Here is a 19,755-nt window from a genome sequence, read left to right as displayed (position 1 = left end):
CTTCACTTCCCATCATCCATTATAAAAATGAAGATTAGCCTCATCATACATCCTGGAATGAAAAACAGGGCACATACAAGAATTTATATAATAGATGGCAAATAAACTCTATTATTTAAATGATATTTGACTAAAATAGAACTTTTTTTTTTTTAATTCGAAAAGTGAAAAAGGTAAACAGGATTATATCAGTGTGATAAAACCAAACTACAGGATATGTGTATTGCGTTGCTCTTATCTATTAATCAAAATAAAGAAAGCAGCATGGCAGAGGTGTTAGCTTGATGTGGAAATCAAAGTACTGACATTTGAAGAAGTGATACCACAGGAAGTTTATTCCAACAGTAAAATGCAGCTTGTGTCGTCACTGATAGGTTTATCTGTATCTGTAGTTTGACACTGATTCTCAAATCAGTGACACAGTATCACTTTCTTTGTAAAGGATAAATGCAGCACTCTCACTCTCTAATCTAACTTGTGACATTCACACAAGGTGGTAGTCAAGTAAAATGTATAGTTCCAGGCCGTAAGTGATTATATTGAAGCCATCAGATGTTATTGTAAAAGAGACAGACCTCCCATCCTCTATGGTAATTCTATTTTTTTACTTTACAACCGCTCTCTTTGCCTGTTTTGCTGCCGAGGAAAAGAAAGAATTTGTCATTGGCACAAGTCAGAACCTGCTGCTTCAACAATGTGCGCACACTGCATTTGATGTGTTATATTTTGAAACAGTCAATAAAATTCAGTAAATAGTGATATAGTAATAGCTGTCCATTTCTGTACTTTATATTCATGTAGGCTAATAAATATACAAATATCAATTAGATGGTATTCTGCATGAGAAATGAAGAAAAAAAAATCGGTTATAATAATCATCTGCTTATAGTGATATTTGACCCGGACAGACATGATCACTATAGTGGTTTCCACTGTACTTATATCCTTCTCTAGTTTCTTCATCTCCAACTGCAACTTCTTAATTTTAACTTTCGATGACGCTTGTAAATCGAATAGACGTCCTGCGAAAAAGAAAATCTGTCAAGGAGCAGCTGATAATGGTAAACTGGTAGCTGGTTCTCCTAAGTTGCCTCCACCATGATTTTAAACATGCATCTGATATTATCTAACCTACTGATAATATAGACACACAGTCAGGTAGGGGCCAGTGCTGCTTTCCACTTTCCCCACTCAGATATATCCTGCCAGTCCAGGGGATTGAATTGATGACTTTTTGATAACAAGCTCACTTCTCTAACCTTTAGGCCATCACTGCCCACCTATATAGGCTTGTGTAATTTGCATTTAATCTGTCAGCAATTTTTTGCCAAGCCATCTCTTTTGCCTTGTTAATTGCAGCAGTACTGCTCTTTTTGGTGATGACTCCTTTATATTCTTGGTATGGTTCCATCAACAGAGTTTGTTCCGCTGCTGAGAAGAAAACAGCTCTAGTTTTCCCTTCTTTTTGGGACATAGTATCTTTTTGCGACTGCTTATAAACTCTGTGTACGCGTACAATGCAAGCTTATTCAAGCCTGGTTAGAGTTAAAGTTGACTAGACATGGCTAAACTGTGTTAGTGGAATGACTTGAGCCTTAAGTGAAAGTTAACGTTAATTCAAGCCAGGCTTTTTTAAGTAAGTGCAGCTTTCTTTAGATTAATTAATGGAACACCCCTCTGGTGTCATCAGGCAATTTAATGAAAGTAAACACAGTGAACGGCTGTGCGTAACAGCACTGTGCTCTGGTGCAGCACTTCTCAGAGGCTGCATATCAGTCCTGCTGCCTTCAGATGCTGCACAGATTTAATGAACCGCAGGAGAAACTTCTCATATAGTACAAACAGCTGTGGACAGTAGATACTGTAAGAATCAACCACATTCATTTATAGGTCAATGCAGACTAATTTACTGACTTCCCTGCTTTAACCACATAAAACGTTATTTCCTGTGCCGATTTTGGTTGGAAAGTGTTTAATTGAAACAAATCATTTATATTTTAAGCATTAATCCATTGTTGCAGCATCTTTGCAGCAAGTATTTAGTTTGATCCTGTTGATAAAATCACCAAAGCAGCAGAGGATTGATGTTGCGCCACAAATAGACATGGTTCTGACATGTTTGTTTTCAGGGCAATATCTAGGACCAAATTTCAACCAAAATACAACAACTGTCTTTGCGCTGCTTCATTTGAATAAACCTCCCACCTGTCTACACCTCTCCTCCCACCTGTGCACTGTGCGCTTTGTGCTGGCTACCTATAAATACCAGACAGATGGGCAAAGCCAGTTTCAAGGTCAGGAAAATACCAACCAGTCGGAGCCCTGCTTGCGTTGGTCGTTGCGTAACCATAGAAAGACGTTTTCAATGGATATTCTTGAATAATGTTGGGAGAGGGACTTGCTTCCTAGTCTGTTTTTGCTTTATTTCCATAACAGACAGACTGATTTGGGTTCACCAAAGCGATGACACTTCCTGAGCTTAGCTAACCTGACTAGCATGGTTTAGCACTTTTGAAAAAAAGCATTCAGGATGGGACTCCCACTTTGGAATTAATGCTCCATGCATGCTAACTCCTAGACCTATTCAGACTGTATTAGGTTAATTCAACAGTAATGTTTTGGTTCACAGAGAGTACCAAACCAACGGGTCGAACACACACGCTGTTAGAACAACAGGAAACAGATGAAATTGATAATGATCTACTCATACAACAGCACGTAAGAGGGCAAACGGTTTCTCAAAAAGACAACAGAATGCTCCTTTGGGATGTTAAAATTTGAAGGAAAAGTTTGTCAAGTTAAAAAGTATGCTGATCAATTGTTTAGTTTGTTGTAGTTTATTGTCACTGCTACTATAATTACTCAATTTTTGCAGGCATCAACTTTATTGTCGATGGTGCATTGGATTTCTTTTACTGTGTGAATTGTTGCAACCTTTTTGGGAAAACATCAGGTATGTTTTTAAAAGATGGCAGAGAACAGACAAAAACCATTACTGTGCATTCACTGTCACATCATATCAGCACATGATTTTTATGGATGAGAAATGATGCAGACCCATTACAAAGAAAGTAATATGAGAACCATTACACTTTACAACAATGCAACCTTACAACATACAGTAGCTGCACTCACTGCACATTTTTTTAGCACATCACAGACACAATCATAGCCTTGTTCATAAACCTGGGAACAAAATAGTCATCCATATTGCTTGAGAACATTTAGGAGTAATTTGGGAAAAATATCTTAGTTTTAACTGTCTTAGACTGATCAGTTTGATCTTAAACCAACAAATACAGTTCTAGTGCCAATTCTTAATAGCAATATGGCTTAAAAAAAACAAACTTCTGTATAAATTTCACTATTTCACTTGCAACCACAGCATAGTGGTCTGAATCACTGTGCTGCTTTCCAGCAGAACTGCCTAAAGTAAGAGTAAGAGTGCTCTATACTGTATGTACTTTTCAAAATGTGAAAGAGAAATCTTAGTGACAAGCAACAGCAAAGACTGTAGAAATTTTGGGTTGCACAACATAATATAGTTCATGCCTTCAAGAGATGAACTCCATATACATTAATTGCAATCACCTACATTTCTTTATCATATTTATAAGGCCAGTAAGCAGTCGTGGTCACATTTGTACTCATTTCAAACACTTCTGTCACATTTTGGCCTCTTAGATATTCTGGAAACTCATTTGCTCACATTTCAAGGGAAGTCAATCAGTGTTTGATAGATTTAAGGTTCTATCCTTTAGTACTTGGCTGTTATGAATTTCAGTTTGGAAGAATTAAAGCTTGACAAGCCTATGTGGGCAATTTCAAAATGAAGAGCATTGATAGGACAGACTCATGTCTTGCAAGTGTTTATACACACGAAATGCATTTTCTTCATGTATTAATTCTGACAGAAACGTGGAACTATTACAGGAACAAAAACTAACAAAGCAAGAAATTGAGGGAACAAGATGAATGTTAGGCCAGTCTGTTTTGACCTCATGGAAAGGCTGCATGGGTTCTCAGGCAGTATACCGCTCACCCTCTGAAACGATTTGACATTCTTGTAGTTTTGAGGCCCTTTGATCTAGTTATCATTGTCCTCTTCATCGCTGTCCTTCATGGAAATGCCTTGCATCCCTCCTTCCCTCACTGAGGCAGTGGCTTCTTCCAAGGTCAGCCGATTTCTCACGGTTTCATACATCTTACTGTTTAATGTGGAGTCCAGCACCCCTTGAAGGCGGAAGTCACGGTACTTTTTCTAAAGAATGAATGAATAAATCCCGAACAAAAGAATCAGAAACAGCTGGCAAAGACATTCAAGAAATCAATTTACAACTTTTGTGAGATAGATTCTAGCTTTAGTCATGGGTTCCACTGGTTATTATAACATTTGCTGGTTTTCAGACGGAAAACCACCCTGTGTTAAAACAACACAAGGGACTTTGTTGTGAAGGCGTGTTTTTTTTGGGGTTCTGCAGAGACATGAATGCACCTGTGGAAAGGTATCAGGACAGCAACTGTCATTCGTTGCTACCATGGTGAGGTAAACTGCAGAAATACTGCCTTTGTGTTACAAAGTGGGGCTGCCCTTTTTCATGCAGCCCTTATGGTGATCTGAATATGGCCTTATACTCAAAATAACTGCTGCGATCTTAGAATGTGGTCACCAAAAATGAGTCCAACAGTGCAAGTAAGGGCAAGTAACATGAGTGGTCAGTTGATCAGACAGGTTGTAAGCAAGTCCCAAGGTTAGACACATTGACTACAGCATTATGCTTTGAAGCCATGTGGTTTTCAGCTTTCTGTCCTCATACTACACATAAGGTACATTATTAGTAGCAATCTGTACTGATGATATTGAATGATTAATCAACAAAATATGTGTGACAGTGAATTGAGATAAGCTGTTGTGATTCCAACTGTGTCATCGTCATGCTTTGATATTATCACCTTGCTTTGCATCACTTACTGAATCCCATTCAGCTAATATAAAATAGGTCAGATCTCCTATGTCATTTAAGGTTACACCTGGAATTGGTCTTGTTGTATGAAGGTCCAGGGTTATTTGAGACAAGAATGTGGACACAAAAATGTCAACTTCAGCTGCTGGTTAAAACCCAGCTTGTATGGGTGTTCCAACTACCACAGTTGGTGGTGTTAGTGAGTGGGAAGCCAGTGAGGGACTGTTTATGTGGATAGCAGCAGTGAAATATTGTGATGTACCAGAGTTAAAGAAGAGTTAATTTAATAACCTGTCACTGAGAATATTAATTTACAGTATATCTAACATTAGTTGTTGGAAACATTTTGGAAACTTGCTTTAAGATTTGTGATTTGAAAATATGAAAAAAAGCAATTGTCCTCACCTTGATGACCCTGATGAGAATCTTCAGCTGATAGACATGGAGCTGCAGGTCCATACGGTCAGTGAGCCATGTTCCTATAAGATTCATAGTACTGGTGTACCATTGCTGTAACAAAAAACAAATAAACACACAAATTATCATCTGATATTCCATGAAGTACAATTAAATCTAGTTAACTTCTGAACACACCAGTGTTTATTTCATTAACGAAAACTATGACTAAATATGTTTGTCAAAAGCCTTTTTTTCCATAACTAAGATGAGTCAATGATAAGACGGCACCATTAAACACTAACTGTGACTATATCAACATGCAAAATTGTTGACAAAAAAGACAAGGCTAAAATGTAGTTTAAAAAATAAAAACTTTACCAAACTAAGACTTGAGTTATAAAAACAGGATGAGGTTGACGTAATATGATAAAAACTACAAAGGACATTTGACACAGGACAAAGACTAAATAAAAAAAATAGCTGACAAAATTAACACTAGAATACACACATCAAATGACAACATTTCAACACTAAATACAACCCGGAAAATTAATGTCTGTGGTCCATCAACTTTGCTCATGGTGTGTTTGGCAGGAAAAGCATGTGATGCCATCCTTACAGTGTATCATCATGACACTGAGTTTCATGGATCACTGAGGGAGAAGCCAGGGGGACAACACTGACAAGTAAATCCTTGCAGATAGACATCTTTAATCTGAAGACATTCATGTTGTGTCGGTTGCACAGCCTCATCAAGCCATTTGAAAATGACACACAGCACAGAGTGGGCACTTCTCTATAGCGGTGGTTGTATTCTGCAGTTCAGAAATGCCCACACAATCTTGCCTGGGACCCAAGCTTAGGAAAACAGTTTCTACTCTTGTCATGTGGGGCCCCATCAGATAGTCCTATAGGCTTAGGATCTATTTAAGTGTGGACCCCGGGAAGATCCAGCAACCAATGAGGCATCAGTTAATGGGGATCCTAATAAAGAGGAAAGCTTATGATGCTCTTGGCACACATCAACATGTTCTGAGACTACCCTGTGGTGACAGACCTATGGGCACTTGTCAAAGGCCATGAAACAAATCTTTTAGGTGTCAGTTTAGCAGTATGTTCCAAGCTTTGACTGTTGCGGTCTCTCTTTAATGATGAACCCATGTCTCTTGAGGGTTTTAACGGCAGCAAAGATAGCGATTCTGAGACCCACCCCCCACACACACACAAAATGTGTGGGCATTCTCTCCTGGAAGCCAAGGAAAACTAGGACTTCCTTCTTATTCACATTAATATTTATTAATCATTATTATTTATTAATATTAAATTTTTTTTATCGTGTCATCATGGCCATCTTCTCCCAATGTGTCAATGAATTTTATGTATAGCACCCCACTGGATTTGGATGTGTTGTAAGTGTAAATTTTGGTGATGGAACAGTATATTGCAATTGTCAGGTCTATTGAAGGGAAACCAGGTGAATCAATCAGGTGTGGCTACTGTCAACCACAAAACTGTGGTAAAGACTCTGTCCCTGTCTGACTCTAGTCTCACACCAAAGTTACCAATGAATGTCATTGAAATGAAACAAGGTATTCCAGAAACACCAGTGCTATCAGCTACCAAGCCTCAGTAAGATGGAGCAATAGAAGGTAGAGTGTTAAGTAAACTGAACTAGACATTACCAACACAGCAACATGTGAAGTGGTGATTAAGAACTTCATCAATATAAAGCACAGGTGAACGACCTTCCTTTTTAAACAGCACTTGAAATTTTTGATGACATAGTTCTCATGGAGGTTGAATGACTTTATTATGAGCCACTTTGGACAAAGATGTCTACCAAAAGATTGTAATTACTCAGTCATTTTACTGATAGCATTTAGACAGGCCCACTGATGTTGTGGTTCACTGGGTGGTGTTTGAAGACACTCAGCATCATGGACAGGGCCTGACAGGGCTTTGAAACATTCCCAATTCCACATCTGTTTGTAGTCAAGTCAACAATTTACCCGTGTGGGATTCGTTAGTGTTTGTAGCCTGTGTCAGAAAGTCTGGTAGTGCTTGCTGTATAATGAGTAATTAACATTAATAACCAGCAAAGGGAAACTGTATGTTTCTATGCCAACATAGATAAAAGACATGTGTATGTGTTTTATTAATAACTTAACATAAACCTTTAAATGTCATCTGTTGAAATAAAGTTGAGTGGTTCATTATATTTCACTATTAATCTGTATGGTATTGAGTATGTAAAAAGCTTTGCAGTGAATGCAGCAATTGGATCACAATGAGAAGCCATCTTTAAGATGGCACGCCTCTTCAATTACTCAAAAAGTATCCTGCACAAAAATGAGAAATAAATGACCAAAACAACATCACAACAATCAATACATTTCCAGAAATAATCAATTACTAATATTATGTAACCATATACATGAATTCAAATTCATCTGTATGAAAAGTAAGGCCTGTATATTTGATCTTCTCTATCTTGTAATGTTTGGGAATAACTAATGTTTTTTTAGGATCTAGAGGTTTTAATGCCTAAGAAATGAAAAATAAATTATTTTTGTCTGTAATAATATTCTACATTTATAGAAAAGGCATGTAATCAATCTCCTCATTTAAACCAGGATATACCATTGCATCAAGTACCCTGATGAAGACGTTTATGGTTGAAACCGGTCTTTTTTTTTTATTGCAAGTAGTCATGTTGAATAAAACCTTTTTAACTTAATCCTAGAGTTTTTCATTCCTGTTCCACACATGAGTGCCTAAAGTTTGTTATTCCTTATATGTGATGACCCTTATCTTCAAGAGCACCTGTGTTTTTCTTGAGTTTTATATGATCAAGACAGTCCTTGAGCACACCACTACCTCTTTTTCACAGGCTTTGCAGTGCTGTATTTTTGCTAGAGAGGTATATCTCAGTAATCTGTACGATGTGTGCACTTTTGTTTTTGAACATTAATGTTGTTTAAATGAAACTTTTCAATACTATTGGCTTGAGCTGGATAAAAGAAAACGATTTTCCAATTAATTGTAATTTTTATTTGAATGATCCGATATTGATTATTAAAATCCAGAGATCGAATTTTGCATTTGTGCCTCAGTTAACATGTGTACATCGGTGCTAAATGTTATGTGTATGCAGGGGTTATTTGTTGTAAGTGGTTCACTTAGGGCTGCATGATGTGCAAAATATCTACTTTGTGGAAATCAAATTATTACTTACATTTAAAGTTAAAAAGTAACATAGATGATAGCTGGCTATATTTGCCATCTTGAGTCACAACAGTGGGAGTCGACGATGTGTGGATTAGCGTGTGGGGTTAGCTAACACTAGCTAGCAGCTGTCTGCACATATCAGACTGATGTCTTGTAAACACAAACAGTGCAGAAGAATTATGAAGCAAACTCAGGAAATTAATGAATGAATCAGGAAAGCAGTGCTGATATCTAGCCATACTATTGGTGATACATGGCCATTCTTAGAGTACCAAAACAAAACATTTTTCAATACCTTGCTCTGAGGAATATAAATGTGCTTATGCTATAGAAATCTTTTGTTATTTAACCAAAGAAGCCAGCATTCTCAGCAAATATATGACAGAAAAACTATCTTATATAAGACATATGACAAAGCATTCGGTGTTCTCGTACTTTGTAATGCAAAAGACACAATTCAGTCAGCACTCCTAAAGCAGAGGTACCAAACCTAGCCGTCGTAGCCTGGTACTATCATTTACACAGGTGTTACAGGCTTCAACCTTGAAATTCTGCCATTGCTCTATTTAGTCCAGCTCTCTCCACAGCGACCTCTGCGAGGCACAGTGAGCTCAGAGCACGGCAGCCATGCAGAAACAGAGCCGAAAGGCTGCAGATGTTTCTCTGTGGGCCCTGGCTGTTGCCAGTCTAATTGATGGATAATGATGAGCGCGGGCTGATACTAATAGAAGCCGACTGACTTTCAACAGTCAGGGTCACAGCGAAGTGAATGGGGGTTTGGAGAAGAATGGGAGGAGAAATGAAGAGGAAGGGGGTAGTAGTGTGTGTATGTGTGTGTATTTAGGGGAGATGAGATGCCAGAGGGTAATTTCTAAGTTGTACAAGATTTTATCCTTGAAAATGAACAACATTTTATCATAAGGATTAAATAAGAGCGCTATTGTTCATCAAATTGAATAAAGTACAAAGTTAAAGGCATATTCTGCTTATTGCAAAAATATTTGCTAACCAGTTTTTCCAACCACAATAACTGGTTGCACAGGCATCAATACTCTCTGCTCTATAGCTGGTTCTGCATAGAAATCTTCATGTCAAAAATACATTTTTAAGATGAAGTCTGTCTGTCCATTCATCCAGCCATCCATCCAATACAGTGGGTATGAGCGGATATATACTAAAGATTTGTGTAGGAATTGTTCACTTTTTCGTGTTCTATTTCGTGTTCTGTTTGTGTCTTCAGGCTCTGGCAGCGATTATGACATTTAGCTTTTCATGCTTCTTAAGAAAAGAGTAGTAAAAGAAAGTATTGTGTTCACCCATCTGTGTGCTACAGTGAGGATACTTTTGTTGTTACAGTGACCTCCGCCTGTGGTGATGACTCAGATATTCATTGAATAAGATGTGGACTAGGTAAACTCATGCTGTAGCCTTGCACACTCTTAATGTTTGGAAATACTTTAAATCCTAGACTAAAAGACACAATAACAACCAAAATAAGTTAAAACTGATTGTAAGTTTTGCAATGCTAAAGATGATTAATCAGAGTATTAGTTTGTGTGTCTGGAACAACAACCATCCAATATTTTGGAATTTTTGCTAGACCAAACCCAAAAGACCATAACCTGCTCAGTGGGACACCAAGATCACTGCAATTTGAGACTTATTGAGTCCATAGGAAGAGGAAAAGAGCAGGTCAAGCTCAATTAGTGGAAGATGGGTGAAAGAGAAGATGGCTGTGCTGAGGCAGTGCTGGGGTGAATCAGTGAGGCGACCTGGTGCCAGCAGCTTCCTATCTGTCGCTGTGTGCCTGTGAAGGCTTCAGCGTGGCAGCAGGCCTGTGATCTCGCCCCGAGCACAACCCCCTGCTGAGAGGCCAGGCCTGGAGTGACTGATCCACTGACTGGCTGCTCTCCCTCTTTCCATCATCCACTCCTCCTTTGCTCTCCTTTTTCTTTAGACTTTACACTGTGCCACACAGCTCCCATCTGCAGCCATTTTTGCAGCAGCCATTTTGTGTCCTGTTCCGCTTTACTCGTCTTCATTTTATATGTAAAAAAAAAAAAAAACTTGACAGTTATGTCACAAGTCTTCTTCCTGCCATGACTGGCATTTTTTTGGAGGTCTGTCAGGGACATCTTGTGCACACATGATGTCTATGATTTTAATGCCAGTTTGAATTTGAATGAAAGTGAAGATATCTGCACGATTGGTATAAATGCTCTCCAGGAGAACAGGACACAAAGACTTCTGAAACTGAATTTGAGAAATAAAACAGGACAGTTTTCTTTATCTCAATCTAAAGACAGAGGGTGTTGTGTACTATATAGATTGTGAAGTGCTTTTTTTGGGTCAAATATATAAAATTGAATCGACTATAAAACATGTTCACTGTCCTTGCCGACATCACATGACATACTGCTGAGTAAAGTTATGTTTGCATTCTTACAAATTTAAATGTTAAAATGATGTTTTTATTTCTGGAAAAAAATCCAAAAGTTCCAGTTTCACTCTGGTTCTCTATGAGAGTTTGTCTTGTAAAAGAAATTGATCAAAAATAGAATGTCTGAATTTACGCTCAGTATTCTTGTAATTAAAAGTAGACAGTCACAAGTCAACTTGTCCCCGAGTCCTCCAAACTAAGCAACAGAAGGTTTGTCATAGCTTTTCATAATGACCCATGTGGGCGTTTTCTTAGGTTAAGGTGATTAAAATTAGCTTGGTTGAGGTTAGAGAACATGGTTGTTGGTAGAAAGGATGCAAACAGTGGTCGTCGGTGTCAGCCAAACACTTGCAGTCATTCAACCTATGATTAGTTGGATACTTTTAGTAGTGAGTCACACAGTTACATATATATATTATAGTCAACAAATATCACATGCAATGCTAAACCCAACAATTAATTGATCTACTTACAAACATTGTGTGTGTAATGAAGTTCTTTTAGAATTTTAAAATGTAGTACAAAGTCAACAGGCTGTGATCTGTAGCACAACAAGCTAGTGAAGCTGTAAACAGAACAGCATCCAGCACATGTTCAGTGGTGTCTGCCTTACACAGAACTACTCTGCAGAGACTGAAAATGTATTTGCTGTTATTAGTCTTTGGAGCCATTTGTAAACAATCTAATGTGACCAGACTCCAGTGCAGTGGTGTGACTCACTGACAACAGAGGTCTATGGCACAGAAGAATAAAATATATCAGGCTTTGGCTACACATACAATATTTGTTAGTAGATCAGTTCATTGTTGGTTTGGCTCTGCACAGAGTTTTTGACAATCACATCCTTTAAGTTATATCAAGCTGTAAGTGTAGTAGCTATGCTTACATACATTTAACACTGGTTTACAGAAGTAGTTTAACTACCAACTGTAACTATATATACTTTGGTCCTTGTGGAGAGCATTATTCTCAAGTTGTCTTGGAGAGATTCATCTTCTTGGAAGTAATCACAGACATGCTTCCATGCAGATGGGCTGTGCTTGACATTGCATGCACAATCAGGTACACAGCTGTTCATTTTCAAAGCTGCAGGCCCTACACTGTAGACTACGGCTTATGAGATGCATCAGCCCTGCTCTGAATCTGAAGGATTCCCTGAAGTCTCCCTGCAGAATGTATACAGGAAAGCCTGGTAAAGAACATTGGGCCCAATTCACAAACACTGCATATGCATAAATCTTTGCTTCAACCGTGTATACAAACATTTTAAGCACAAAGCTGGGATTTATCACCATGTTCTTACCTGAATTTATTCTTAATCTGCAAACAAATTTAGAACTGCCTAAGACCATATGTATGCACAAATCATAAATGTCCCTCATTCTTAAAAAATTATATAGTCAATATTTATTCAATGGAAACAGTGTATTAGAACCACAGTTATTTAAAAAATGATTGGGCCTACATATACATCATTTAAAAGTGGACATCGCTAATAATACACAATTTATTTACCAATTATAAACTAAGACATTACAATCCATAAATAATCATCATAAATGTGATGAAATTATTAATATATTGAAATTGTCTTGTTCCCACATGTAGATGACAATAGACATATCTGAGTTTCCATTTTGGAATGTGACAGCATCTGATTTGACTGTGATATATGCAGCTAGTTAACCAGCAGCCTGTTCAGTGTCCTCACAGCCTGACAGTTCAGTAGTGGTTCAGGGAGGGACGCTCTGCTTTCACTGCATCACAGCCTGTTGTGGACAAAGAGGAAACACGATGCACACCTGGTGTAGCAGTAGAGATTTATTTGGTCAAATCCACAGATCTACACATTCACCAACTTTTTATTTTGTTACGAACGTACTGCGTGGTAGTGGTGCAACAGGTATGCAGGCTGTATACAGGATTCACAATCAGGCTCCAAACGGTTGTGCCAATGACGTTTACCAGCCAAATCTGCCTTTTCTGGCTTCTACTTCTGAAACTATTGTTTGCATTTCACTAGCAGTAAAGTTTTTCTACATTTTTACCATCACAGCCCTCCTGACAGCTCTCTCCACTACTGCACCACTCTAACACAACTTTCTTTATATGGAGAAATGTGGGCGTGGTATTATGCTAGTTATTGATAACTAACATATCTGATTCACTAACATACGCTCAGTGGTAAGAACAAAATTGGCTAATGCACACGTCATGAATTTGATGGTAATTTTGCTTGCGCAATTATAGAATATTTCTACGCACATATCAGTGAATGAGGCCCATTGTGAATGCATTTCTGAAAATGAAAAGTAACAACACAGAGAGCCAAAGTCATGATGTCATGTCCAGGCTAGCATCTGTTCCGCTGGCTTCTGTAATTCAATGCAATCTTTCATCTGTCGCTCTAAAGAAATGAAGCTTGTTCCTGGAGTTTACTCTATATTCTAAGACAACTTATACAGAAAAAACTACAGCTCCCATGAAAAAAATACAAGCACAGCAGCGTGTGTAATTACATCATTGGATTACTAGGGCTTATGGGAAACTGTGTTTGTTAAAGGTTGCTAAAAACACAAAATAATTAATAAAAAAAAAACAACCCACCATTATCTATGAACCACATGACATACTGCTGATAAAGGCTCTGTTCCAATTCTGGATTTTTAGTTATTAGCGTAGTTATAAATGTCGATGGGATTTTGAATGATATTTTCGCTCGTCTGGAACAGAACCCGGAAGTTTTACTTTGGCTCTTTCTGAGCTCTACAAAGGTAGAAGACACAGTGATATTTAGTTTTCTCTCAGGCCTTCAGGCTCATCCCATTTATTTCTCTTTCCACAACATGTCATGGATAGAATGCCTATTTCTTTTTTGCTCTGAGCACTGTCTGCAGGCTGCAGGCCTTCCTGCCAGGCTGAATTCAGCCTCCATTAAGCCTTTCCAGTTAGATGGCTGAGGATGGATGGTGATGGGCAGCCTCACTTACAGGTGGAGTGAAAGGCCGGGAGACACGGTATCGTTTCACTATGGAGATAACTGAGCATATTTTAATAATAGTGCTACACTCGGTCAGTGTTATGGGTCTCTCATTTGAATACAAGTACCATTGCACCCCTATTTCCTAGTTAGTGTCATTCAACCACATCTGAAGGAAAAAGTGTTTATAGCTTTTGTGGCTGAATAGTCACACTTGAAGGCGAGGTGAAAAGCCCACAATAGAGGGGTTGCACACACTTCTGGACAAGGTTTTCCCGAAGGCTTTCACACTGCTGCATTTCTACATACAAAAAATGATGAAACTAGTTGTGTGAAAAATGACAGAAGAGAGCTCGAGAGAAGTTAAAATCCTGCCTTTCTCTCACCACCACACACCTGGCCAATCATTGTGTGAATCATGTTTGCTTGTTGGATAATTGGTTTTGATCAATTTGTCTACTACAAGTATTACAACTTTGTAGAAGACTTGTCAGAGTATAAGGCTGACCTTTGTCTGGGTTTAGCATTTTCTCTTTTTCCACCAATTTTTGGCTGGACCAACCAGCCGTATAACCCCAAATGTCTGTCCATAACTGACCCACTGAGTCACTGACTCACTGACAGAGTGCTGAGTAATGAAGTTACAACATCGGTCCCCATTTCCCTAAGAGTTTCTATTACATCCTCAGGGGGCGTTTACAGAGGAGCCCCAAGCGCACTCTCGCTGTCAGCGCTTCAGTCGGTAAACACAAATTTACCAAATGAAGCGTCTCACACGGAGGCTCCGACACTGACAGGAGCACCAAGCCACAGATACAAAGAGGTGCAATGGATCCATTTTACCAGCCTGCATGGTGGCTATCAGCTAATTAGCATGGCTAACATGGTTAGCATAGCCATGCTGTGCTGCGTGTAGCCCATAGACTTTATAAAAATAAGGTTTAGCCACAGTGTTTCCGGTTGAACAGCACCGTGCTGAGCAGGTGACAGCTGTGTTTATGGTGTTTATTTGTACACTCTGAAAGACATCACAGCATGGATATAAAGTCACACAGCTGATAGACTGTTAGCCTAGCACGCTAATCCTAAGTAAACATATGGATGAGACCAGATGTTTACAGACATCTGCAGATAGAAACAGATGAAAGAGCAGGGGCAGTTAACAGATAATAAGAATAGTTATAATTAAAATTAAAATAAGTTCAATTTCAAATCAAACATCCCAAAACAATACTGAGTGGAAAGTATCATTCTTGCAACTGCATTTATAACCGTCTTTTTGACTCAAATGTTTGTGATATGCTACTTCAGTATATTTTAACAATACATAACAACAAACATTACTGGGACCACTACAGAAAATGAACAGATGTATAGATGAACATTTCATATCCAGGAATTCACATTATAGACATGACCACTGACTATCCCTGTAACAAATTGGCCACAGTTTTGCACATTGACCATACACAGTCCGGCCATATTCTAGGTTTTGACCTAGTCTTGTTGTTTTCTTGTCTTTTTGCGGAACATAACTTATATTTACTGTACCAATTCATTATCAAATCCTTTTCTTGCATCCTAACATCTGTCACTTGACACTTTACAACTACAACACTTGACACTTTTGCAACTATCTGAGCTCTCCAAACCAACTATGTCTACTTCCAAATAGCCACACGTAAAAACCATATTTCACTTCAATATGTGACACCTGGACAAGGTTACAGTCCTTAGGGGCAGGATTAAGACATTTTGGCGTCTACATGATAAAGTTGAAAGCCACTTTGACGCTTGCTGGGCTTGTCAAGTGAACAGTAATGGCCCCTCTAGCTTTGTTCCTTTTGGCAGGAACTAACAAAAGAAAATCATCAGAACAGACGAACTCACCCAAGCTCTCTTTTTTAGACTGCATGGGGATCAGCAGGGGGCCAGCACTTGCTGACAGCCAAAACAAGCGTAATATGGCTCTGAATACATAATGCCATAACCCGACAGGGATCAAATCTGTGACATTCTAACGAGTTCCATCTGAAGAAAGGGCTTCCATTCCTTCAACCGGGTTATCTGCGTGTGTACATTTGTGTGTATTTTGTCACCTCACGACAGGCTGATGAACCCCTACCTATACACAAGCGACATGCACGCCACACACAACACCACACACACAACACACACACACACACACACACACATCTGCTGGTCCATCCCCCTTCGAGCGAGAGCTGGGAGACAGAGCGACCTCCTGCCCCCATCTGACACCAACCCACCCATCCCACCCAAAACCCCCACCCACTGCCAAACACACACATACACAGACACACACACACACACACACACACACACACAAACCTCGCCTTGAAGCCAGCGTTCACACCCAAGTCTTCACATGACGCTTGGCAGGGGGGTCCTGCCACCAGCAGGATTGATGCAAAAAATGGCACACCTCTTCTTCTCCCCCTCCACCTACTCACCTCTTTCATGACCCTTTTGCATATATTTGCTGTGTAGTGTAATGAAATGGCACAGGCCTTTTTACATTTGTAGGGCAAACAACACTCATGTGCCTTAAAGTTTCACCAGAACTGCAGAGTGCCCATATCAGCAGATAACTTGCACTCCACTCTAAGAGCAGATATGTGCATCACAATAGATAAATGTACCTTTTTAAAAAAAAAATAAAATGTTGATATGACCTGGAAGTGGGTAGAACGTACCTCTGTCCTACATGCATACATTATACTAATGTCTCCTTTTGACCAAATATTTCCAGGTACCTGGGAGCCTCAGGAACTAAACCCAGAAGTACTGTACATCATGACTAAAAGACTGTTTCGCATTCCTGTTTTTACCACATCTGGTGGAGCTGTGAAGATGAGATCAGTTTGACAGTAATTTTAAAATGATGTCTGCATTTTACTGTGGCGTAACCAGGGGTTAAAGTCCATATTTCCGCTTGTTGACTCCATAGGAAGTGAAGAAGCAGAAGCAGTGATTCCAAGACTAACGTCATAGAAAACTTAAGCCAAAATATGAGATACTCGTGTCTGTTTGTTTGTGGCAAATGAAACTTGCAAGACTTTTCTTTGTTTGAGCTGATTTTCATCTGCTGGCCTTGAGGAAGTTTGTTCCTGACATTTATTCAGCTGTTTCTCTGCTGTGGAACCAGATGAACAGTAAGAGACAATGTTGTTTATCTCTGAATTTATCGTATTATCATATCAGTCATATTCATAATGTAATGTTATTGATAATCTCTCCACGCAATAACATTGGTAATATTAATTGGTAATAACATCAACGAACAACAACAAATGACTGTACTGCTCTGTCTCCTGTATCTGACAGTAATACACTGGAGCATTATTGTCTCTGATGTAGTCAGACTGATAAACTGATTCAAATAAAGCCAAACAGTAGACACAGCTGTGCACAATGTAACTCAGTAAATAAACAACTTAACTCAGTAATATTTATAATTGTGAGTTATATAAATGACTTGTGTGGGAATTCTACATCTTGTTGCCTGAGCTGTCCAAAACTGATCTGGAATCTTTCCAGACTGATACTGACACAAGACAGTAGTTTGTTTTTCCTTTTTTGGAATACACGTGCACACTGATATTTCACTAAGTTAGTGACCTTTTACAGTGAAATGCGTTATTTTCATTTCATTTCTCTCATGCTTACACTCTACCCCTCATCCTGTATGTCTCCTGTGTTCTAATAACACACTGCTGGTTCAGTAAATTCAGATTGCTTTAGTTCTGCCTTGCTCTACCTAAAGTCAGTGCAGTTCAGGTCCATTCAGCTGCTGAACAACTATGAGGCAGCGTGTGGAGCAGCAGGACTGATTGATATGTTTGTGTATGTATTCATGTATTTTATATCTGTGATTATATTTTTCTTGGTAAAAGCAGAGTCACAGACAGCAGGATGAAGTAGCTGCAGCTGAGATACCTGCTCAGCCTTCTCATCATCATCACCTCTGACCTTCAGCAGTGGCCTTCACTCAGGCCTCTAATCCTGCAGGTCTGAAGGCTCCAGGATGAGGATAGCACATTGGGTCAGTACATAGTTTCAGTCCAGCATCATGCTTCATCCACAGCTGATCTGTACTGATGAGTGCCAATAATCTCACTGGGTTGTGCATATTTTCTTTACAGTCACCAGAGAACCAGCCTGATCTGAACTGAAAGGTTCTCTGTGCTCACAGCGAATGGATACGTTTATACCTCTGTGACATCATCAGGAGATCTGGACCAATCGACCTGATGCTGCTTGTCAAGTAAATATGCACTTGTGTTTATTTCATAGTGCAATGTTATTATATGTAAGTTGTTTTTAGTTAAGTAATGTTTATTTTGCTTGTCTGTGTTTTGTCTTGTCTGTTAGCGGTGCTGTGAAAGAAGATTGTCTGAAATGAACAATATAATAACACCACTACAGCCACAACTACAAACCAACAAAGTCTCAGCACTGATGTTCATTTCTTTTGTTGGGCCTCCTTTGGACCAGTGGGATCCATAAAAATGTGTCAAGAAATGGATCCTTAAAAGAAGGTCAGCTGGTGACATAGGCTGTCCACAAAGAAAACAAGTCCACAGGAGCTCACAGTACAAATCAATTTGGGAGTTATTTTGAGGTGAGTCATTTTCCCCCGCTGCACCGCTACGCCGGATCTTAGGGTTCCCCCACCTGCCAAATCCCACTTTAACCCCTGGGTGTAACACTGAGTTATTATTTTCTGCTTTAGAACATAACCACAGTAGAACTCTTGCTCTTGTAAGCTTTCAACTCATTCACACATGCTCTCTTTCTCCTGCTCTTTTTTAAACAACTCGAGAAGCAGTCAACATAAGTTATATTAATTATATATTTATATGTATATTAATGTACATCAAGAAATGTACAATCCGAGATGTTGTATTGATACTATGGCACCAATTACATCTTTATTTTGAAAATGAAGCTGGATAGTTGAAGCAGCTGGGGTGTGTATAACCAGTCAACAACATTCAGCCCTACAAACTCTGCCCCCATAGCTCCTGATCCATCAGAAACCATCAGAAAGTAGTTTTCCCAGAGTACTGTAACTGTAACTACTATAGCAGAAAATGTAACTATCTAACAATTTTTAAACGCAGTTCCTAGTTCCTCTGGCTGAAATGCAGGTGAAGTTCCTGAGTTCCTCAAAAGGTTCTTTGTCCCCTGAAAAAGTTCATGTGGTGGAAACACCCTATTAGTTTAGACTCTGGTTTCTCTGATTTTATTGTTTGATTAGAATGAGTGGACTCAGTGGATTATCCTGGTCAGATAAAATAAACAGAATCACATTGAATTGCAGGCAAGTTTCTCTAATGGTTCCTTAGAAAATGTCCTGAGGTGGAAATTGGCCTTGATTCTAATGCTTTGAGCTTGTAGTGTCTTAATACTGGACTTAAAAATGGCATTTTGACCAGCTGCTTTTCATTCACTATTCTGCACTGTTTTTAAGTTGAAATTGGCAGTAGTATTACCGGCACTCATATTTTATCAATTAACAGTAAGACAATATCATTTGAAAAAGTAAAGAGGGTACTTTTTAAATCCTGCTCATTTTATATTTGTACATCAGTTTCTTCTATACTGACTGGCAAATTGGTGCAATGTCAACACATTGTATTCTTGAAATATATTGCATGGGTGTAACTCCCATGGGTTCTGCCATTTAAAAAAATGTCAAAACCTGTGCACCCAGAGCC

At 38.9% G+C, this 19,755-nt stretch overlaps 1 protein-coding gene across 2 annotated transcripts in view; it reads right to left on the bottom strand.

The window, feature by feature from the left end:
- Positions 1 to 622: 622 nt before the first annotated feature.
- Positions 623 to 19,755, bottom strand: part of cadpsa (Ca2+-dependent activator protein for secretion a) — a 195,071-nt gene continuing 175,938 nt past the window's right edge. For both annotated transcript variants that reach the window (XM_044349147.1, XM_044349146.1), the window contains 2 exons: positions 5,370 to 5,474; positions 623 to 4,261 (listed from right to left, as the gene is read on the bottom strand). In XM_044349147.1, coding sequence (XP_044205082.1) covers positions 4,088 to 4,261; positions 5,370 to 5,474 — 279 coding nt within the window. In that variant the 3' untranslated portion in view covers positions 623 to 4,087. The remainder of the gene's footprint in view (positions 4,262 to 5,369; positions 5,475 to 19,755) is intronic.

The sequence above is a fragment of the Thunnus albacares genome, chromosome 4, assembly GCF_914725855.1.
Source record: "Thunnus albacares chromosome 4, fThuAlb1.1, whole genome shotgun sequence".
NCBI classification, from domain to species: domain Eukaryota; kingdom Metazoa; phylum Chordata; class Actinopteri; order Scombriformes; family Scombridae; genus Thunnus; species Thunnus albacares.
This window is presented reverse-complemented; position numbering and strand designations above follow the sequence as displayed.